The 24,688-nt window shown below is 35.5% G+C and overlaps 1 protein-coding gene across 1 annotated transcript in view; it reads left to right on the top strand.

Moving 5' to 3' along the window:
- Positions 1 to 24,688, top strand: part of DYNC2H1 (dynein cytoplasmic 2 heavy chain 1) — a 185,788-nt gene that overhangs the window by 94,351 nt on the left and 66,749 nt on the right. The window contains exons 75-82 of the mRNA XM_049823214.1: positions 579 to 651; positions 6,986 to 7,146; positions 11,774 to 11,899; positions 15,222 to 15,332; positions 17,392 to 17,547; positions 19,567 to 19,642; positions 21,692 to 21,903; positions 23,734 to 23,838. Coding sequence (XP_049679171.1) covers positions 579 to 651; positions 6,986 to 7,146; positions 11,774 to 11,899; positions 15,222 to 15,332; positions 17,392 to 17,547; positions 19,567 to 19,642; positions 21,692 to 21,903; positions 23,734 to 23,838 — 1,020 coding nt within the window. The remainder of the gene's footprint in view (positions 1 to 578; positions 652 to 6,985; positions 7,147 to 11,773; positions 11,900 to 15,221; positions 15,333 to 17,391; positions 17,548 to 19,566; positions 19,643 to 21,691; positions 21,904 to 23,733; positions 23,839 to 24,688) is intronic.

Raw genomic sequence — 24,688 nt, 5'->3', positions numbered from 1 at the left:
ATCTGAATTGATTAGCTGTTCATGTTCTGCAGTCTTTTGAAGAACAGTAAAAGCATCTACAGAACTAGGAGGTTTGAAAGTCAGAATGTCTCAGAAAAAGAAGTCAGGTGTAAAACGCTAAAGGTGTGTTTAAAGAAAGGAAACTCTTTCAATACTGATTATTTTTCTTTGATACTGCAATGAAATCAGAAACATTAGTATTCCAGTTAGGACATTACTTTCCAAATACATGTATAGAATTTAGATTACCAGTATAAAGCTAAGTTTGCTTTCTGTCATTCTAGCTACCCACATAGCTACCTTTTTTCTAAAACACTGTAATAAAAGTTCCAGCTTATAAATAGACATTGGATGTAGATCTATCTTCTGATTCTATTAATAGGGCAAGCTAATTACAAAGGAACAATTACATTAGATTATCTTGGAAAGGAATGATCAGATAGCTGTCTATAATCAGAGAAAATAAGTTTTTTCTAAAGAGTTTTAAAGAATTCAGCATTCTGAGAAGAGTCTTGCTTTTTAATTTATCACAGTATACTTTTATAAACTCATCTCCCCTGAATATATTTCATTTGAAGGTACTTGTGGTCCAGGCTGTCCGACCAGACAGGCTACAGAGTGCCATGGCTTTTTTTGCATGTAAAACCCTAGGTAAGTTGATTTTTCACCAGTGTGTTTCCACACAACATTTAAATATTTTTTTGTCCAATGTTTTTCTTTTAGTCTATAGTTCTTACGGAATCCCTAGGATTTGAAAACACGCTGTAAATGGAATTGCTGATTTTGTTCTTGTAATGTATTGTTAAAACGTGCTGCATAGTGTTTTAAAATATAATAAAATATCTGTCAGATTCTTTTAATGTATTCTTGAACACTGGAATAATTAAGAAAGGAGGATAGCTGGTTTTCTATAAGTTTTATGCGGCAGCATTTTCCTTAAGTCACAAATTTTCCAAAAAGATTATTTCATTTAATGTCATCTACCATTTAAAAAACATCAGGTTTGAGAATTTGTAAGTTGGATCTCAAAAGATTGTTTCATATTTTCAATCATTTTTGTCAGTCTCTTGGACTGTAATACAATTTTTACTGTCTTTAGAAATATACATGATTTAGAGTGATTCAATACTATGATTTTCTATTTGTTCTAGTCTGTTTGTTTCTGAGATCTATTGTATTCAAGGTTTGGGACTTATATTCCAAATAATCTTAATATTGCAGTACAGCACACTAAAGCCTTCCTTCACTTTTTAGCAGTTAATGACAATACACATGTGGAAGACGAATTATGAGTGTCTCATTGGGGTAGTTTTAAAAGTCACTTTCTGCTTTACACAGACAAGGCAAAATTTGTTGTTTTGAATGTGGTACAGTGTCAGGACGGAAGTGGGATTAACAGAAGGGAAAGGATCTAGATTGTAAAGACCTTAAATGTAAGTGGCAAAGGCTTTTTTTAATGTGGTAGAAAATGAACGTGGAAAATTCACTCACAGGCTGCCAGGGTAATATGGCTGGACTTACGTTTCCAGTACTTGTGAAGATCTGTGGTTTGAATGACGTTGAGATAGGTGATTTTGCGTGATAATGCAATTGATGAGTTCTGTCTAAAAAACAATGACTGTGGTAATTTTAAGTTCTTGACATAAGTGTCATTTATTAGTAGTATAAGATTAGGTATAAGTTTAGGTCTCTGACTCTTATGTTTTTATGACATTTGTGTGACAGTTTATCTTACTCCCACTTTATGGTCTGCCTGTGGGCATTATTTGTTGGTGAAAATTGGTTCCATGTCTGCCACCAATGCTGGTATTTTCAGGACTAAAGTTAGCCTGCTCTGTCAAACATTATTAGCAGATAGAGAGGGTACTTTCATCATAGCGAGTGTATAGGTCCCACGCTGACAAGGTCCCTGCCTGTTGGAATCAAATGAAAAGTGTGATCTGCAGTACGTGTGGCTCAAAGCTGAGCAGAGACCTGAATGCAGAGTAAGTTTATTCACACCCACTTACTGTCTTCCAAATCTTAATGTGCTGCATAAATTGGTTAGGTCTATCTTGATACCAATTTCTTGGAGGCATTCCACAAAGGAATGATTTTTGGTGAATGAAACTACAGCCTCACTGAGGAAGGCAGAATAGCATTGACTCTGTAGGCAAGGTTTCATCTACAGATTTTTCATGCATATGAGTGAGATTTTGAGATCATGTAATAAATCATGACTAGCACTTTCCAAGTAATAAAATGGGTCATGCTTCTATGAATATTTTTTTCATATTTTTTTCTACCATGTCTTTTTCAGGGTCCTTGCCCTGAAACTTCTTAAACAAACTGTTCCACTTAGTTCAAAAGGGAACCGTTAAGTTTCCAATCTCCTTTGGCTGTTTTCCTGTGAGAAAAATGAGTTCCAAAAGAACTGTAATAGCCTAAAAGAAAGCTTTCCACTTCTGTTTTATTGAGATATGTTTTTTTTTCTTCTTTTTTTCATCTTTTACATATATTTTTAAATTTATGGATGAAGGGGGATTAAAATAATTTCTTTTGAAGATAAAGTTCATAAGAATTTTCTGTAAACGTATTTTGTGTTCACCCAAAGTATGCTTATTTCTTTATTTTACATGCTATACTGAAATGCACCATGTTAGCAAAAATCATATTGACGGTATACTCCCACATCATTCCATATCACTGATTGAGTTGGGTATTTTTCATGTCTGCTTTAACTTAGTTTTTTGAGTCTGGCTACATCAGAAATAGTATTTAAAGAGACTTGATTTTAATTACCTACATTTTCATATTCTTCAAAAAAGCCATAGAGATACACAGAAGGAAAATCAGTACAGACTAAACTACTCTGTATTTTATTCTCACAGACCATTTTCTATAAAGTAGACCAGAGCTCTCATGGTCACATTGCATCTAGGCCAAAATAAAATTACTTGCCAAAATAAAAAAAAAAACCAGATCTCTCCTGCTTTCTGTATTGGAATTGTTAATAGTAATAATATATTTACTGATATTTTTGTATTGTTTTTCTGTGTACAGATCACCAGCAGAAGAAATCTTGACTAGCACTTTGAGTTCAAGTTCCAGCTGCTGTAAATTGATTTAATTGCATTGACATTAGTAGAGAAGTTTTGTGAAAAGTTGTTCATTGACTTTATGGAAACTTCATCAGTTTATAAAAAATGTGAAGTTTGCATCCTGTGCCAGACTTTGTATATTTATATGTCAGGTCTTTCTTTTTTCCCCTTTGATTCCCTCCAATTTAGACATTTTCTGAAAAGTTATTTGGTCTCATATATCCTTTTTCCTCTCATGTCAGGATATTAGTTTGGACAGTGAGATTTAAGAAATTCTGACAGAACAGAACATAGAGGCAGAAAGTATGTCAGGAATTCCCACTCTGACTGCATAGTTATTATCTTGAATATGAGTGCTTATTGATTTAACCTGAAAACACTGGAGTTTTGTTTGTTGGTTTTTTTTCCCCTCCAGTTCTCTAAACATAATCCTGGCTATATTGTAGATTTTATATATTTCACTTCCATTGAGCTTCCTCAAAACAAAAAGCACCTTCAGCATAGCTATGCTTTTTTTAAACATTGTGTCCAAATGTCTAAAAAACCTACCTGTTTTATTAAAGAATACTTCCACTGTATTAATTTTCTAAATTATGCATCTCAAAGGTCTTAAAATATATTTAGCTAGGCAGTTACTAATTTACAATTGCACCTCTTTTAAGTTAGCATTATTACCATAAATACGTTATTATAATAACTTAAGTTGCAGGTATACACACATTGATCTATTGCCCAATCATAACTTTTTATTCTATCCCCAAGTTAATGCAAGGCAAGGTAGTAGTCCCCAGTTAACATAGAGTTTTGTAGGATATCAAAACTCCTAATCAGTTAGGCTTCTCAGGAATCTGTGCGCCCTCTGCTTGCACTGCTAAAAATAATAATACAGCCAACAGTCTCTAGTTTATCTTGATTGTAGTATATTCCATGCACATGTTTGTAGCAGCAAAGCAGTCTTAGGAACAGGAACTTAAGAATGGTGGAACAGGTGGAGAGCTCTGTCTAGCGTGTTACTGTCTTTGTCAATGACAAACAGTAAATGACAAGGCAAGGGTATAAGAACTTCAGAAGCTTATATCAAAACCTTTTGCAGTGACCAGTGTTTTATGTCTCCAGGGTTTCTCAACTAGAAGTAATAACACAGTATTTAAAAGACCCAAAGAATTTGCCTTATATGTCCTTGCACATCTCTTCTGCATTTCCATGTAATAACAAATATTTGCAGCATTGCTTGAGGCCCATTCCACAATGTTAATTAGTGGTCAGAAAGATCTCTGTTTGGTTTTTGTATCCCTGCTGCCTCTTGACTTCAACAGATATTTATAGTCCTGTATTCTTTATAGAATTTGAAACAGTAGTGAAGATTTTCAAAATTATTTTCTTCACTGAAATAAAAGTTAATAAATGTTAAGTTTTACCTTTCCAAAACCTTACTTTTAATTAAATTTTGATCTAAAATTTGGTGTTAAGTTTCTCAATGTATCTTTATTGCTTATGAAGCTAGTGATTAAGTTCTAATGCTTTATTTAATGTTTTAATATTTATATTAAATTAATATGAAACATTTATATTTTGATACTTCAACAGTGAAAAATAGTCACAGTGAATACAACTCAGTATGGACCTTGCTTAAGGTGCAAGACAGTGGTTTATAGGCCAAATATCAGAATGCATCAAAAGTACCTCTTCTTTGAGGTCCTCATCCACAAAGAGAAACATTTGATATTGGATTTTCTAATTATAGGCATAATACTGTCTTCCATTTTCAGCATTGTAAACACTCTTTCATAAAAACTAACTAAAAGAAACATTCTTACCCTAGAGAATGCTGTTGTGTTCTATTTCCTGATACTTTCCTTTTTTTGCATAGAGTGACTCAGGTAGCTTCAATTATGACTGTAGTTGAAAAAACCCAAACCAATCTCTAGTTATATATAATTTCATTTTTTTTTCTTAGCTAATTTGTCTATTTTCTTTCTTTCTCTCCTTCCTGCCAGTAGTTTAGTTATTTCCATTTATTATGTTAGTGAAGGGAATGTCAAATCTGGAGTAGCTTGTATTTGTGAAAAATGTTACTATAACCTCAGTTTGGAGGAATGACTAGAAAGCTAGTATGCTGAGCAGCTTTCATTCAAAGTGTAAGCTTTTTTTCAGGCCCTTTGAAAATGCATCCAAATTTTACTGTGTTCAGTTTTGGGCCCCTCACTACAGGAAAGACATTGAGGTGCTGGAGCGTCTTCAGAGGAGGGCAACCAAGTTGGTGAGGGTCCTGGAGCACAAGTCTTATGAGGAGCGGCTGAGGGAACTGGAGTCACTTAGTCTGGAGAAGAGGAGGCTGAGGGGAGACCTTATCACTCTCTACAGCTACCTGAAAGGGAGTTGTAGTGAGGTGGGTGCTGGTCTCTTCTGTCAGGTGGCTGGAGATAGGACAAGAGCAAATGGCCTCAAGTTGCGGCAAGGGAGGTTTAGGTTGGATATTAGGAAAAATTTTTTTACTGAGAGGGTTGTCAAACATTGGAATGGGCTGCCCAGGGAAGTGGTTGAGTCACCATCCCTGGAGATATTCAAAAAGTGAGTGGACAGGGTTCTTCAGGACATGGTTTGGTGGGCACGGTTGATGGTTGGACTTGGATGATTTTGAAGGTCTTTTCCAACCTAAATGATTCTATGATTCCATGATTCTATAAATTTGGCCAATAGAGGATTCATTGAGAAACAACTTGCAGATGTTTGTCAGACATTTTTGAGATTCTGACACTTAAGAGTCCCTGAAGAGTCTTCCTCACTGAGCATGCTTCAGTCCAGCACTGAATAGCCCTTTAATTTTGGTGTCGTTTTATGGATCTTCTAGGGTTTAGGGTTTATTGGCACTGAGCAGCAGAACTCATCAGGGGAGTTGCTTGTATCAATTGCCTTATGGTCTCAGTTTATATATTTATCTCTGCTTATATTACCTTTGCATGCCTAATGAATGTAAAATTAAAATATTTTCCAATATTAGTCTTGTTTAATTCAATTTTTTAAAGCATTTTGATTGATAGTGATTTTATCTGTTTAGTTGCATCTGTTAGAGTCTCTGTCCAGATACATGCAGAGAACCCAGACCTCATACTAACCTTTGCCAGCCTGACCTGTTATATTCAATTTATATAGTATTGCTCTATGTGGAGATAATAGCTCAAGTCTGAAAGCAGACTGTGCTTTCAAGGAAATGTGTATTGCATCTTTTAGTACGTGTGGCATAGATGTCACTGATTTGGGTTCTTCTGTCTTTCTTTATGTTGTGATTTCCCATTGCACCTAACACTTCACTATTTAAGGACTAGTCTAAAGATGCATTGAAAATACGTGCTTAACACTGTTCAAGTTTATGATACACTTATACACATAGCTTTGTGCTGGTATATAAATGCCTTGCCCATACTAGGTCAACATTCTCGACATTTAATTTGTATATTAAAGTGAATAATAGACTAAAATAATTGTAGCACCAAGAACTGTGTAAAGTCCAAGTCTAATAATTAAGGCTCTCAGGACCTTACAGGAGAGAAGTTCTGCATGTGGACATACATGCTACAAGTAGTTTTAGCAAGTAACATAGCTTCTCATATTCTTATATTCCAGGTCTTCTTTTTGTATGTTTTCTTGCAGAGTACACTCTAAATAAATACTACAGTTTATATTTGTCAAGATGGAAGTCCACGCACCATTTCGGTGCTTGTGTCTTTTTCTTATCAATGTAGAGTGCCTTCTACCTGCATATTTTAAGGAAATTTTTCTCATTGTAGGACCAGTTTTATGGTCTTCATTGAACAGAACTTTGACAGCCAGATGACCTTTAAAGTGGTTAATTAACCACTCCATCTTGTGTAGTCACTTTATTTCCATAATAATTCTAATTCTAGGAATAAAAGAATTATCTCCATCACCTCTGAATTTGAAACGTCTGTATAAAGAGACTCTGGAAATTGAGCCCATCCTGATAATTATTTCTCCTGGTGCTGATCCTTCTCAAGAGTTGCAAGAACTTGCCAATGTTGAAAGAAATACTGAGTGCTACCATCAGGTCAGTCTTAGATAAGCATAATGATTAAAAACCAAAATATGTAAAATTTTAAAGTAGTAGTATCTGTTTTACTTTGGTTTTTAAGGAAGTTAGTATGTAAAAGCATAGTTTGGTGTCTATGTGTTTGTTGTTCCTACCTATCTTGCCACTAACTTCTGATTCCATTGGCAAAATGGGTTGGAGAAGAGACACACAATTAGTGATCCTCACAGCAGCAGAATCCATGTGAGAGGCAGTCCTCCAACTTGGAGAAGGGAAAAATGAGAAGATGGATGGAAGAGAACAAAAGAGACTGAGAATTGTTATATATGCTGAAACATTATCTTTTTAGGTGTGAAATAATCAAAATATGAACAAAACCAATGAAAACTAGACTTCATAATTTCCTCTGCTTATAGGACTTGCGTATTTCTTTCTTCAACAGAAAACATAAATCAGATGTTCAGTGTTTATGGGTACTTTGGCATTTTGTGAAAATCTGTAAAATATTTTGAGAAATTTTACAAGTAAATGTTAACCAATTGTTGATGGGAGTTCCTGAATAGAACTTTTACATTTCAAGTCTTTTTTTAAAAAAAATGCTTAAGATTGACCGTGCAGGAAAACCCTCAGATTTCAGGAATAGGCGTACAACAATGAAATTATTTTCCCAGCCAATATAACAGTTGTTTTCTGTCATGGTATACAACTGCTTACCTTTTTGCATTCAATACAAAACTGAACTGGGTGAAGATAATTCCCCTTGAGTGGATTTTAATCAGGAATTGTACTGTGAAGAAATCACTTTATATTTTCTGTGTCTGTTTCAAAATTGGATCTATGCAGGGGTGCTGAAAATGACTTTTTTTTTAAGAAGAAATTTACTGTAGCTGTTAAATTCATAGAATAACCTAGGTTGGAAGGCACTTCTAGAGATCATCTACTTCAACCCCCTGTTCAGAGCGGGGAGCTCCCCCCTCCAAGGATGGAGATCTCTGGGCAACTTGTTCCAGTATTTGACCACTCTCCTAGGAGAATGTTTTTCCTAATATTGAATCAGTATTTCCCATATACCAGCTTGTGTGCAATCACTCATGTCCTGTCACCATGTGCCTCTGAAAGAGTCTGGTTCTGTCTTCTCTGTGTTCTTCAGTCTGGTAGTTGTAGACAGCAAGAAGGTCTCATGATTGCCTGGCTAAAAAAACCCTGCTCAGTGTCCCCTGACCATGTTGGTGGTCTGCTCTGGAGTCACTTCAGTATGGCCATGTCTGTCTTGTACTGGGGAGCCCAAAACTGGAGACAGTACTCCAGATGTAGTCTCACAAGTGCCAAAGAGAGGGGAAGTGTCCCTTTTCCTGGACTTGCTGAAAACTTTTACTAATACAGCCCATTATGGGATTGGCCTTTGTTGCAAGGGCCCATTGTTGATTTATATTCAACTTGTTGTCCATGAGGGCCTCCTTTTCTTCAAAGTTGCTTCTGAGGCAGACCCCAGCCTGTACTGTGTACAGGGTAGTTCCATCCCAGGTGTAGGACTTTGCATTTGCCTTATTGAACTTCACGAACTGCCAACCTGTTTTTCCAGCCTATTCAGGTCCATCTGAGTAGCAAACCTGCCTTCCAACATATTTATTGCTCACCCTCCCCACATCCCCGCCTTTGGTGTTACCCATTATCATGCTGAGAGTGCACCCAGTCACATAACCCAGGTTGCTGATGAAGACATTAAACAGTATTTTTCTCTAGCACTGATCTCTGAGTGATACCACTAGTTACTGGCTGCCAGCTGGACTCTGTACCACTAACCATTCTGTGAGACCAGCAGTACACCTATTTTTCTGCCTATGTTATTTTTCACTTCTCCAGCCTGTATTTCTCCAATTTGGTCATAAGGAGGATATGGGAGACCCTGTCAAAAGCATTACTAAAGTCAAGATACACAACATTCACTAGCACCCCTTTATCCACAGTGGCAGTCACCTCATCATAGAAAGCAATGAAGATGAGCAGGCACGAGTCATTGTCATTGGTAAATCTATATTGGTTGCTCCTTATCACCTCTGTGTTCTTCGTGTGTTTAGAAATGGCTTCTAAGAGGACTTTCTTCATAACCTTTCCAGGGACTGAGTGGAGGCTGACCAGCCTGTAACTACCTAGACCTTTCTCTTCTTGCCCTTCTTGAAGATAAACGCGACATTTTCCTTTTTCATCAGTGAACACCCCAGATCTATGTAACCTTTTGAAGATGACAGCAAGGAGTGATGTTAGCTGGCCCCACAGCACTCTTGGATGCACTTCATCTCATCCTGTGGACTCTTTTATTTCTAAGTGTGTTGAGTGATTCCTAAATCTCTCTTTCTCTGCTGAGGGTATTGCTTCTCTCCTGCTTGTAGGTTTGGGAGACCTGGGAGGCCTGAGAACAAGCCTCAGCAGTGAAACCTCCAACTAAGAGGGCATTGAGTACCTTAACCTTTTCCATGTGCCTTGTCACTAAGTGCCCTGCCCCACCGAGCAATGGGCTCGCGGCTTTCCTTGGCTTTACTTGGCTGACAGGAACCTTACAGAACTCAAGAAATGCAAAGTCCTGCCCCTGGGAAAGAAGAAACCCTTGCAACAATACAGGGAATATATTGACTGACTGGGGAGGACCTCTGCTGAAAAGAACAGGAGGGTTTTTGTAGATGACAAGCTGAACATGAGCCAGCGCTGTACCCTGCCAGCAGAGAAGTCTTTGTGATGACCTAGTAACAGCTTTTCAATACCTAAAAGAACGTCACTGAGAATATGGACCCAGACTCTTTGCAATCAGGCATGGTAGAAAGAGGCAGTGGGCATAAATGGTAACGAGATAGATGACTGGATGAAAGGAGAAACTTTTTCACGATGAGAAGAGTCAAATAGATTTCCCAGTTCAGTCTCCATCCTTGGAGGTTGCCAAGAGTCCACTGGACAAAGCCCTCAGCTCCTGGTCTGACCTTTCATAGCTGGCCCTCCTTTGAGCAGTATATTGGACTAGAGACCTTCCAGGATCCATTCCAACTCAAATTATTCTATGATACAAGTGGTTTCCTAATATTCCTAATACACAGTATCAATATGCTTTATACCTTTCTGTAAAACATTATTTCATTCTGTCATTAGAAATATTCAGGGAAGGGGACTTGTCATCTAGCTGATCACTGGTTAGCATAGAAATGGAAAACGTCAAGTTTAATGTTGCTTTTGAATAGTCATTGAACTTGTTCCTTTCCTGGAATGTGCACTGATGGAATATATTATTCGCATCAGATTGTAAAGATTTGGATACTCTTGCCAGTTTATCTAGCTGTGAACATTTCAGAATGCATATTTCTTACTCTGTCACATGGCTTTTTGTGTTTGTCTCTTAAATATCCTGTACTAAAATGTAACACAGTATGGTATTTGATTAAGGATCAGTGAGTACTGCTCAAATCATCTGAAGGTTGTACTACTAATGAGAATATTTTGTTGTTATTATTTTTTCCTGCACTTTCTCATGCAATTGCGATAGAACATAGAAGATCAGATTTTTCCTCTCTGTTGAATTATTTCTCATAGGGGATAAAGAACAGATCACTAAATTTGTGTGGTGTACTAACATATTGTCTGGTGACTTTTAGTTATCTTCTGTTGGCTATTTTAAATTATTTCAAGATGATATGCTCAGTTTTATTTAGGCAGAGGATATCTCTATCATCATATAAGTGATATAGGCCTCAAGTTTCTTTGATTCAGTACGGTATTAGGATAACAAGACAGGATGGATTTCCTTTCAAGGGATATCTGATGAAGTCATAATAATCACAATAGTTCTATTTTGCTATAGCAGTAATGCCAAGACAATGCTTTTCAGATTAGCTAAGACCACTTCCTTTCAAACTTGGTTAGTTCAGGGGTTTTTGTTATGTATAGCTTCCAATTAGACTCTAAGGGAGAACTAAGGTGAATGTACTCTACAGATACTCTTAACATCAATTGTTGCAGTAATTGTGCCACAGAACAAGTCCTTTCTTTATTTTCAATTTTCACCAATTTATCTGAAAATTCACTTTTGAATCTTTGTATTTCCATTTGAAAATCCAAATTTATTTTAGCAGCAGTATGGTACTATAACAAATTAAGAAAAGACTGTTTGTTAAGCTATTCATATTTCCCAGTTGGAAAGAGAGCAGCCTTAGTTTTTCACTCATCTTAATATGAAATTGAGTGTTTCTCTTCAAAGGAAGTACTCTTAACTTACAGTCAGAAGAAAATTTATTCTCATTTATGTCTTGGTTTTGTCATATCAGCAGTTCTGCAATAATACAGTTTAGTCACTGATATTTAAATTACTTTTTGAGTTCCCAGGGAATACCATCACTGCCACCAAATGATGTATGTTTTTTCAATCAAAAGACTACGTAATGTCATTTCTTAAGAAACTGGTTAGATAGGTTGCAAAGAAAAAACTACGTTTTCCTTAATCTTTTCCCTACTTTAGTAGCCTGTCACATTAGGGAAATTTCTGGTTATCTTTAGCACACCTTCTTTTTTACATATGTACTCTAACTTGGAAACACACGATTTTGTATTTAGCTGTTAAATGAAGTATGATGAATTCCTGATACAACTGTGTCTGTCATTTCAGATTGCAATGGGCCAAGGCCAAGCTGACTTGGCTATTCAAACTTTAAAAGAATGTGCACGCAATGGAGAATGGCTGTGTTTAAAGAACCTGCATCTTGTTACATCTTGGCTTCCTGTATTAGAAAAGGTGAGGGTAACTCAAGAATAATGTATTTGAAACCAGACAAAATTAGTAAGCAACAGTTCTGAAGCATTTCAGGCATTTCCATGGTGATGTTTAAAATACCAACAATTTAAAAATAAACGTTTGCAGTTTTCTCAGTCATAAATAAAGTGAAAAGCTTCAGATCTAAGCAGCATCTTCCTTTGCATGAGCACTTTAATTTTCATACAGTGTAGAGTATTTCTGCCACAATGAGTGAACAAACGCTCCTGTTGAGACTTCTGGTACTTTATGGGGTACTGCCCATGTTTGCTGAACTCTGAATCTATGCATGCTTAAATTTTATTTTAATTTTTTTTTTTTTTTTTTTTTTTCAGTTCTAGGACTTTCTTTTTAGTAGTTCTTTTTTGTTAAGTGTAGCTTGTGTCTAAGTCACTAGGATTTTTTTTCTATTTTGAAATTAAAATGTCTAGTGTTTCATAGGAACACGCTTTTACTTATGGCATGTAAAATCATTAACTTGCTAACTGAATCAAAGTGACTTAACATGTATATCACTCTGAAATCCACAAAATAAAGTAACTCAAAAAAAGAAAGGTGAGGAATTCCTATCAATAGTTATTATATTCTTAATTTTCCAGTGTCACATGATTGTCTGTAAAGTGTACTCCATGCACATGAACTTGGAGTCTATCTTCTGTCTAGCAATGACTATGTGGCATGCATGTGCCTTTAATGTTCTTGTAATCCATTTTAAAAAAATGGAAAGACAAAGCAAGATAACACTGATATGTGTCATCTAGTCTGAATATGATAGTGAACAGTAACGGTTTATAAGCCTCTTACTAATTACAGAATTTCAGATCTTGTAAGTATTAAAATATTCATATGTATCAGAAGTTTCTTATTCTTTCCACAAGAACATAATACTGAATGTGTTAAACTTCTTGCTGAGCTTAATACAGACTGAGTTTTGCTGATGTTTGACTCAGCACATCCCATTGGCTGTTTTGCATACCATTAGCAAGTGTGAGGCTATGTAATTCAGAATGTTTGAACATCCTCTTAAGAGAGATCTGCATATTTATAATTCAGTTCCATCCAGGTACATAAATTTAGTTCTCACAGTCTTTCCATTTGAGAAGATGAAATACTTCTGGTCAGTGTGAACTTTATCTGTATGAAGATGATACCTTCACAGTTTACAAGTGACTGTCCTTACCTGTCTTTTAGCCAAACATGATGTATCAGAGGATGCGTGCTGCAGATGATTCCACTTGAAAGGGCATGTAAATTCCCTTGTTTTCTTTTCTTAAATCTTCTGCTTCCAAGGCTGTGGATCATTTTCATATCTTAGTTTGTCTCCCATAACATCCTCATAGACAAGGTGATGAAATACAGACCTGATTGTACCACAGTGAGATAGATTGAAAACTGGCCTAACTGCGTGGCTGAAAGGGTTTTTAGTGGCAAAAAAGTCCAGCTGGAGACCAGTATCAGTGGTGTGCTCCAGGCATTGATACTGTGGCCAATGTTGTTTAACATCTTAATTAATGACATGAATAACGGGACAGAGTGCATCCTCAGCAAGTACAGATGATACAAAACTGGGAGTAATGTTGATTGATAGAACAGATGGGTGTGCTTTCATTCATAAGGACCTTGATAGGCTGGAGAAGTAGGCTGACAAGAACTTTGTGAAGTTCAGCAAAGGGAAATGCCAAGTACTTCGCATGGAATGGAATAACTCCAGGCACCCAGACAGTCCAGGGGCTAATTGGCTGAACACCAGCTTGGCAGAAAAGACCTGGGGGTCCTGGTGGGTAAGAAGCTGTGACTACGAGCCAGCAACGTGCCCTTGCAACAAAGGCGGCCACCGGCCTCTTGGGCTGCTTTAGGCAATGTTGCCAGCAGATCAAGGGAGGTGATCCTTCTCCTCTGGTCAGCCCTGGTGAGACACGTCTGGAGTCCTGTGTACAGTGCTGGGCTGCCCACTACAAGAGAGGCATGGGCATACTGGAGCCAGTCCATTAAAGGGCCACAAGGGTGATGAAGGGACTGGAGCATGTGTCATACAAGGAGAGACTGAGAGAACAGGGACTGTTCAGCCTGGGGAAGAGAAACCTCAGTGGGAATCCTATTATTTAGTGTGTGCTGGCTGATGGGAAGGAGTAAAGGAGATAGAACCAGACTGTTCTCAGTGGTGTCCTGTGACAGGACAAGAGGCTGTGGCCACAAACTGAAATACAGGAAATGCCATTTAAACGTAAGACAATTTATTTTTTTTTTTACTGTGAGGCTGGTCAAACACTGGAACAGGTTGCCTAGAGAGGCTGTGGAGTCTCCATCCTTGGAGATATTGAAAACCTGACCAGACGCAGTTCTGGGCAACCTGCTGTAGCTGACTCTGCTTTGAGCATGGGGTTGGGCTAGACAGTCTCCAGAGGTTCCTTCCAACCTCAACAGTTCTGTGTACCAGATACAGTTCTAGGTACCGGATATAGTTGTCATTTTGCCTAAAGAGCAGAACAATTAATGGGTTGAAGGAATTTTCTTCTTTACTAAAAACACTGAAAACAAAATGATTATGATTATGTTTTAGAGATTATCAAAATGAAGAAAATCTGTTCAGAGGTTTTTGATCTATGTTTTTTTCCGAGTAACATACATAAAACGTTGACATTGTTCTCAAGTCAGTTGTCAAACAACTTTGGTATCTTCAGTGGAAAATATGTCTGTTTCAGATGCACATAAAGCACCAGCGGTATGTTTTCATACATTCAGTAATTACATATTTTTGTGAAGCCTTTATATTTGAAATAGCATTTGACAATATTTATTCTCTTAGAACTCCATTTTCCTATCTTCACTTTTCTATGAATCATGATACGTGAAGCGTGCATACAACAAACAGAAGAAGAAAAAGAAATTAATATAGCTATACAGTTGTTGAAAGTCATTGAGATCTGGTGTTGATATGCAGCCCACATTCCAAGGCTTCATCTTTTGAGACGTAGCCTTCTGGTGTTTTTTTTTTACCTAAAAGAAGAAAAGAACCGCTATGCTGAATTTTTATGCTCTGAATTTAGGATCTGGGGGAGGTGCAAATATACTGACTCAGCTAGGACGAACGTCAAACTTGAGCACAGCAAGCATATAGAATGTGTGGAGACAACACACCTTAAATTATAGTCTTTTGAATAACCTTACCTGTAATAACAACTAAAGAATTTTTAGACAAGCCTAACTTTCTAATTTAGGATATTATAATTTTGTAAATACTGTTCTGTATATTAAAAAAAACCCAACCCAAAACCTACTTCAATATATAACATCTCTTTAATAGGAACTGAATACATTACAACCTCAACCAAACTTTCGCCTTTGGCTTACTGCTGAAGTTCATCAAAAATTTACCCCGATTTTGCTTCAATCAAGTCTGAAAATAACTTATGAAGTAAGATCTGTTTGGAAAGCTTTTATTACATGTTTACAATGAATAAACTTGCATGTGTAGTAAGCTATATGTTTAGATAGAATAAAGTTTGGATAACACAGACTATTTACATAAATGGTTTTGCCTTATATTTCAATTAGATGTAATACAAAAAATGCAATGAATTTACTTTGAAAGATTTTTGATGATCATTTTTAATGTATATGAGGAAATTTGCAGCAGCTGTGCTTTAAAGGGAAAGTTTGTAAAATTTCTTTACAGATGTTTTTCTCCAATTGAAAGTCTGAACTGAAAATAAATTTACCTTGGGGGAGTATGTGTTCTTTTTTGTGCTCCAAATTCTTTTATGCATTTAATCAGTGTTTCTTAAAAGCAAAAACCTATACTGGTGCTGGAACATGGATGAAGAACAAGGAGTTCCTCCTTCTTGATGAATGTCCTCATCTGAAGAACACAGAATCACACTTTCTCTTCTTTTTTTTTTAATTTTTGGCCCCATAGCTTTATATTCTCTGCACCCTTTCAACAGACATGTCTCTCATAACAGCAGAACATACAGTTAAAGGCCTTTACTAAAAATTGAGAGCTTTGCTTTCAAGGCCAGGCTGGATGGGGCTTTGAGCCACCTCATCTAGTGGAAGGTGTCCCTGCCCATGGCAGGGGGGTTGGAACTGGATGATGTTTAAGGTCCCTTCCAACCCAAACCTTTCTATGATTCTATGAAAACAGCTGAACCTAAGGAATAACTGGGACCACGCTCTTCCAACTTGTTGGAAAGCACTCTAATCGTTAGCACACTTATGCATTAATGTCTGTTATGGAAGTCATGGATAGGGGTGCTACTAACTATTCCATTGGTTATGGAGTGTGGAGATTTTGCCTACAGCTAAACCAAGAAGGTCTGACGTATTAGAGTCCAATGTCGCTGACTTTCAAGAAGCCAAAATTTTTATACTTTTATATTAGACTGCAGGTATTTTTAAACTTCTGGGATACCTTCTTGCTCATATTGAGGTCTTCAATGGTACAGAAATTATAGGACCATGTAGGATTGTCACACTTCTTTTCATCTAGCTTCCTGAAGTTGCTGATCCCACTATCTTTGGAATAATTGGAACTTCACACCGATGCAATGTTCTAAATCCTTTTGCTACCTTTTCATTTGTAGTAAATATTCTGTTACCATGAAAGGGCAATGATAGCCAATGACTTGGCTTACAATATTTGATTATTATATGGTTGTGGTATGTCCCTTAACTGTTACCACTCATGATGTAGATATTTAAAAAAAGAATCATCAGTTGACTACAGTATTTTGCAATTATTTGCCACAAGTGTGTATATGCAACATATAGAACTATGGTAATCTTATGGAAACATTAAGAACCATTATTTTTCAAAAAGAAGAAACAACATTATAAATATGAAAATGTATTTTAATTCTTTCTAAAATTTATGTTTGCCTTCACACTTGTAAATACTTTGAAAATGGGTCGGTGTCAGTTGTTTTTACTTTTAAGTACTGTATTCTTTGTTATTATATACACTTTAACTGTAGTTATTCTACTGGTTGTGAACATTACCTACCTTTAAATCAGAGAACTGGCATTTTATCATCCATAAATACTGTATCTATATGCTAGCTAACAGAGTGCAGTGATGGCATAAGGCGAGTTGGCTCTGATCACAGAAATGGTAATTGATAGTTGAGATTGTAAAATCAGAAGAAAGGTTCTTGTTCTTGAAAAAATTGAATTTATTTTTATGCTTACGTATTTTGATAGAGTACTATTCTTTCACTAAGTTCTTTTACTGTAGTTCAGTCCTATCAGTTTGTCTTGGTTACAGTTTCCTTCAGTATGTTTAAGTTATTTTCAGTGTAAGATCATTCTTTTGTTAGGTCACTTATTGTAAGCAGATTTTTTTCCTGTTAAATTTTGTTTTATTAAGTACTGTTTGTCATTTCATTAAGTTATAAATCATAAGTTAGAATTCAGGAAAATAGTACATAGAAGTATCAGGTTTTCTGTCTAGAACAGTGTTTTTTGTTCCAATGCAGGCACCTCCAGGCCTCAAAAAGAATCTGTTGCGTACCTATGAATCTTGGACACCAGAGCAAATTAACAAAAAGGGAAATTTGTCTCGAGCACATTCTCTCTTTTGTTTAGCATGGTTTCATGCTGTATGCCAAGAAAGAAGAAATTACATTCCTCAGGTAATGGGATTTTTTGCTACCTTTTTAAAAATTTACCCCATTTATTAGCTTTTATACTTGAACGTATTTTTCATCAGGTATATGTTGGGTCATGTACAGAGATGAGAAAAACTTGGATACTTCTGGTGCCTGTCTTCAGTATTGTCTCTGAATTCATTGCAAAATAGGATCTTGGCAGCCTAAATTCCTGTCCCTCTGAAAATTGCTCCTGCCTGCATGGGCTTATTTTGTGATTTGTGTACTAACTGATACTGATGCAGGAGTGAGATCCCATGGAAAAGATTCTGTGACTTCTGTTTGCTTGGGACAGGAAGAAATATTTTGGAAACATACATGATTGAATGGAAGATGTGAGAAAAGAGATACTTTGGTGGGAAGGAGGAGATGACATTGTCTACTCTTTCTGCACACAAACCCTATTCGAGGAGAAGGAAGAACAAGGGAATTTACGTGGTTCTTGTGAGGTTTATAATGGTTTTCAGAGACTGTGATGTGTTTTTTTCCTTAGATAAATTTCTGTTTAAAGCAAACATTTCTTTCTGGCTGCAGATGCTTAAATTAAACAGGAAAAAAAACCCCAACCAACACACTGTTCTATGTCTTGTTTCTTTTATTTAGACTAGGGGTGAAATTAACCTGTCATCTGAAAGATTTGATCTGGCAGAGCCTGGAATGTTTGAGCGTTTTTTGCTAGTTTTGACTTTGTGATTTATAAGGTTGTTTGTCTCACACAGTAACAGGCTTTGAATATGGTGTTCAAGAAGTAGAATAGGTGAAAATATTTAAAGTACTGATCTGACACATGAACTCTCATTTGGCTTTGTTCAAATTCATGTTCATTTACCACCAGCTTTCCAAGTGACACAAGACAGGATTACTGCTTTCTCCTTAATTCCACTGTAACTGTGTTTGTCTCATGTGCAGACTTAGTGATAGTTTTATATTTTGCTTAAGATTACCAGTTTCTAACATCGCTGGACTGCAGTTAATCCCTGCTAGAAGCTCTTGTATTTTATAATGAATTTCAGATTGGTTTGGGTCCATGTACAGATCTGTCAAAAAAACCCCATGAACACTGTTGAGAGACTGCAACATCTTTCCAGTTTATGACCTTCAGGGTGGCTGGCTGATAGTTCACGTGTGATCTGTGCAGTAGCTGCAGTCTTGACCTGAGATTATATCTATCTCATGGATATGTGTATGTTATCTGACACATTTGCACATTTCTCATCATGAGTAATATGCACCTGTTCCTATGATATGATCCGTATGCAAAGGTACAGCCATAAGAAGATAGAGCAAGAGGAGATACCTTTGAGATCTGGATTTCCTAAGTTCTGTATCATATATAAATATTTATTTATACTTATCCATTTACATTGAAAGTTTTTTGTGAGAATTACATAGACATTACACATTAATGCTATATAAAGAAAAATGCCACCAAGAACAGAAAGGAATTGCAAACTGAGAATGATTAAAATATGCATGTGGTGGTCAGCATTTTTGCTGTAATAGTAGCAGTACTTGCTTTTCTCATTATAATTTTTTCAGTTAGTAGAGAAATTACATGAATTAAGGAGTAAGATGATGAAAGTATAATGTAGACTGTGTTTGAAGAATCAGACCTATTTAGGAAAATCCAAAGGGAACTGAAATACAAAAAAGCCCTCAGAAATAAAATCATAATTCAGTGCATGATCTAGTCACAGATGTCAGAAAGTTTTAGTTGAAGTAAATACTGTTAGGAAATAAAATAATCTTAAGTTTACATTCCTCATACTCGATGGATTCTGGTTTGTATAAGTATGTAAAATTCAATGCACTGGTAGAGCTGATGTTTTTTATACTACCTGCATCTAGTGTTTCCGAAAAGGCACTTTAGAGGACATAGGTTGTCTGTTTTTTCATTCAGTATTAAGTATTATACAATATTCAGTAACCACATAATATTTTTATTTTACTTTATGATCATCATTGTGTGACTAATTAAATTCTTTGGATTTCTCTTAATGGTAGGGTTGGACCAAGTTTTATGAATTTTCTTTATCTGATCTCCGTGCTGGTTTTGACATTATTGATGGACTCTTTGAGGGTAAGTCACTTCTTAAGGAAAGATTTCTCACCTCTGTAGCATAAACCTTCTGATGTGTCTCATTTAACATTTTTAGCATATTAAAAACTTTCAGAGTCATTTTTATAAATTGGTTACTTTTCATGATTGGTTTTTTTGGGAGTTTGGAGTAGGGCCATTCTGTTTAAAGACTGCTTTGAAGGTGTTTAACTTTTGCATTTGAATCTTCATTGGAACATTTTCACAAATATAAACACATGATTAGGTAGTTAGGTAACTACTTAAATATGGGAAGTAGTCTGACCCTGAGTCAGCTGTGCTTAGGCATATTAGGCTTTTCTGGATGTAGATCCAGACTCTGAGGATATGTCTGTATTGGTATAAGGGCCAGACACAGGCTCAAATCTATTCCACAATTAGGTTTATTTTTTCCCGTATTTGGCTTATGCATTCTTGCAGGCAGTGACAAGGCATGGTTTATCAGATAGCAGAGCTTGGAGACTCTTTCCAGCAGGCAGCAGGTAGAAGATTACTTTATTTTAGGACAAAAGAGAGTTTAGCTGTATGGATGGATGCAAGCTACCTCGTGCCATCTGACCTTGAGTTCACATGGGACCTGTCCCATTTCACCATTAGTGGAAATGTTCCATGAAGAGTTTTATCTTTTTTAACACTCAGGTAAGAGTGGAGATGCTGCAAAGCTCATCACCAGTAAGCAAAGCTAGAAACACTGGTGAATCTTAATTCCATTTTGAGGAGGTTGGGTAAACCAATAATTTCTTTATGCCAAGAACTATCCTGCTCAGCTTCTTGATTCCAGAGGAATAAATAGGAAATACAAGAGTGCCTGGAAGATGAAGTCTTCTGCCTCTGTTCCTTCCCAGTGTGAACTCCCCCATATATTGAATAAATGAATTGAATATGAATGAATTCTTCATATTGAAACTCACTGTTAGATAGAGCCCACTTCATTGTTCTGTTAAGTAGCATAGTAATTTCTTAACATTAGTTAATATGAAAAAGGTAATTTTTTTTAAGTCTTTGCATTATATATAATTTCAAAGTAAAGTTAGGAACTGATATTTAGAGATAATTATGATCATTGACTTAAATGAGATTTATGGATGATTAGTACTTCTGGAATTGGACCTTAGTTACACAGACTTGAAACATACAGTGACGTAAAGAGGTTGAATCATTAACTATCAGTTATAATCATTAATCTACAAAGGAATGATTGAAATATTTGGAAACGACAGTTACTACCAATAAACGCCCCCTTAAAGTAATTGCTGCTTCCTTTTTGCAAGGGACTATAAGACGTACCTTTCTGATCAAGGTTTTACCTGCACATGAAAGCTACAGGGTATAAGTAGATCATCATCCCATGTCGTTATTTTGGACAACTGTGGTAGAAGAGAGGGAAACTGAGTTAATTTGAACCTGTAGGATATAGCTGAGTCAGGTTAATCTAATTGCAACATCAATCTGACCAGAAAAATAATAGCAACATGCTTAGTTTTATGTGCTATGTTGTGCCATTTATAATGATTTACAAAGTACCTATCTGCACCTCTTTGTGTTTGAAAGATGACATTTCCTGTAATGTTATCTATTTCAAGCATGATCTGGTTTTGGTTCAATCAATCAGTTTATTTTATGAGATCAGATGATACTGTGAAACAAAATAGTGTATAAAATTTTGAAAAATGGAAATTCTTTTTATTTATGACAAAGGAGCACATAATTAAAATTTTAATAGCATAATTTCTGAAATGCATATAACCAATTGGTTTATCTACAATAAAAGCACTTCAAGACTTAAGTAATATTTCTAATAACTCATTTTTAAACACAGTAAGTGTTTGTTTTATCAATGACAAATATTTACAAACTCATTGAAGTTTCTGCAACTTCTATTACTTGGTAATATAGAAGAAAAACAATCAGAAAATAATTATTTGATATGTTTTTATGTTTTTATTTCACTGAACAACTGTAATAACAAGAAGAAATGCTTACAATGCACCGATATCCATTGATACAAAACTAGTATTAATTGATTTATAGGTTCCAAAGATTTTCAGTGGGAATTTGTGCATGGCTTGTTTGAAAATGCAATTTATGGAGGCCGTGTAGATAATTACTTCGATATGAGAATTCTTCGGTCCTACTTGGAGCAGCTTTTCAATTCACGAATCATTGGCAGTTTAAATGCTAGAGGCAGGAAGATGACTAGCTTCCCACATTTGATGTCTTTACCGAATTCCTGCAGTATTTTGGTAGGTATAAATCTTCTGTAAACTAATATAGAAACTAAAATAAGTTATTTTCAAGAATTATTCTCGGAAATAATTCCACAAAGAAAGCCAAAGTTACAATCCAAAGGTTACCTCCATTTATTTAAGACTTCTTTTGTGTGGAACACTAATTCTTAAGTTGTCAGAACTATTCTGTTAGTGTGTTTGGTCAGTCTCCGTTTTTATGATATCTGATTGGACTATGGTGCAGAGCAGCATAGCTATGAATAACTGAGTAAAAGAAATTGGGTCAATTTATGACAAAGAAGGATATAATTTCGTTTTTATATAACTTAGTGTATTAGCATAATAGCATTTTTGTACAGACTGCTAAACATTCTTATAACTTCTGGATTAAATAGGAAAATCTAAATATATCTTCTGATTTAGAAAATATATTAACATTCTGACATAATCTGCTAACATGCCATGGAGGGTATATGACATTTTATTTGGACATAAATATGGATACTGATTCTTCTTTAGTATTCCTTTAGTGTACACAAGAGGGATAAAGAACTAATCTCTCCCTATCCTTTCACATACTATTGTTGTTCTTACTATTATTAAGATTCATTTGCATTTTAATGTAGGACTCCATACTAGACCTCTAATATGAGTTCATGTAAATGGAATTATGCCAGTTAAAATAAATTGCTGTCGTTTGGCATTCTCTATCCAGATTCTGACTGTTTAGGTTTGGGTTTTGTTTATTTTTTTACTTTAAATATGATGGTTATTTTCTATAGATGTGCTGAGTCAATAGCATAAAGAAGGAAGGAATAAACAAACTAGGCTGGTCTCTGTTCTTGTAGATAATATGGTCAAATAGATGAACCTTTCTTCTTGCCTGCACTGCATTTAATATCTCTCCGTTTCTTACATGATTATTTATGTGAGAGTTTATACTTTTATGTCTTAAATATTTTTCTGCAAGCAGTTTTGATAGTAGAGCACTAATACTAAAGCTAAGTGATTATTTAAGTTAATTGGAGTAACATCTCTTACTAAATAGTGTTCCCTCAGTGTTTGGTGTAGAGGTCTGCTATTGTTGTTATCTCTGAAGTGAGATTCCATGTCAAAGTAAATCATGCACAACCTAGGACATGCTCCTACAAGCAAAGGACAAAATCCACATGATGTAACATAATAGGGTGCAGCCAGACTTTCAAATAGTAAATATTTTTGCCTTGAAAGCCACAGTAAAAGAGGCATCCAGCACCATTAGTCTACCTTAGTCTGCAAGGCCTCTTTCTGTTTTGTACAAGAGCAGCATCACTAGTGACTATTACACTGCATCTCCAATGATCACGCAAACCTAATTTTACCTAAATGATTTCACTTGCTTTGAGTGATATCTTCATAGATTTAAATAGAAGTGAGTGCTCTTAATTTTAAAAATGTTATACTCTATTATTCAAATTCCAAATGCTGAAATCTTTCTTCTTTTTTATATTTTCATTAATCTCACTTTTAAGTTTTCAACTTATTGTAGTAGTATTATAAGAAGTATTGTAACTACTTTTCAGGGACATTCTTAGCATATTTTTCTTTTCAGTTGATAGCATCACTGTAATCAGAATTGCTTTTTGCTCTTTTAGAGAGGAAACAATATATAAAAGAAGGTTGTTTTTATAAATTAAATTAAGACATTTATAAATAGGATTACCAAGATATGTCATGTGTTATATACTTATTTGATCTTTGTGTTATGCAGTGCACTTAATGAAATTCTTCTCAGCATACACTGTTAATTTCATGAGCTGAACAAAAAGTTCCCTCAGTTGTGTTTATTCTTTTCTTCTAATGCAGGATTATCGTAATATTATTGAAAGCCTTCCAGAAGATGATAAACCTGACTTTTTTGGCCTGCCTGCTAATATTGCTCGTTCATCACAACGTATTATCAGTTCCCAGGTAAGGTTACGTTTTTCATTGACCTGTGAATCTTTTCTGAGTTCAGTATAAGCTAGAGAATCCAACCACCTGTTCATAAATATGAATTTCCATAAGAAAGTCAGAACAAATGGAGGAATTTTTTGAATATGTTGACTTTTAACTGTAGAATATTTTAACATAATAACAATCATCTTTTGTTACAAAGATATTTGTTTAGGACTTAAATAGAGAAAGAATTATTGAGAAAGTTTACAATAATGTAATTCAGTTCATGTTGAAGAGTATCCACGTAGGTAAGTAGATTCACTAGTTCTATTTATACTGTTGAACTAACTCCCGTCAATGGGATAGTTCTTACAGCTGCTGTTCACTGAAAGTTAAGGTTTTAGTTTTGGTCACCAAATCCTAATATAATAGTTTGACAGATAGAATATGGATAACATATTTTATGCTTTTTCTGAAAGAGAAATTCTGAAGAATTCTCCTAGTAGTCAGAATTCTACCTTTACTATTAGAAGTGTGAAATTGTGAAAAAAAAAATAATGTTGCTCTCACTAGAGAATAGCATATGAATACTTAAGCATGTCATAATGAAACTCTCAACATAATGAAAAGTAAGATACAGGGTTTTTGTAGGTCTTAGTTTAAAGATTCAGTAATTTTAAATATTTCCATTATTGCTTCAGCTGTAAGATATGGCAGATGGCTATTTCATAGTAAAGAGTTCTTAGCTATCATTTAATTGCAGTATAGTCCAGACTGGAATATAAGTTTAATGTATGAGAATGCAGTTATCTTAGTGCTGGAATAATAGACAGTGATCAAAGGTTTTTCACCCATTTGTTTTAGAGTTGTATGTAAAAGCCTC

Source organism: Accipiter gentilis, chromosome 19, assembly GCF_929443795.1.
Source record: "Accipiter gentilis chromosome 19, bAccGen1.1, whole genome shotgun sequence".
Classification (NCBI taxonomy): domain Eukaryota; kingdom Metazoa; phylum Chordata; class Aves; order Accipitriformes; family Accipitridae; genus Astur; species Astur gentilis.
The sequence above is the reverse complement of the archived record's forward strand: the minus strand, read 5'-3'. Positions and strand labels throughout refer to the sequence as shown.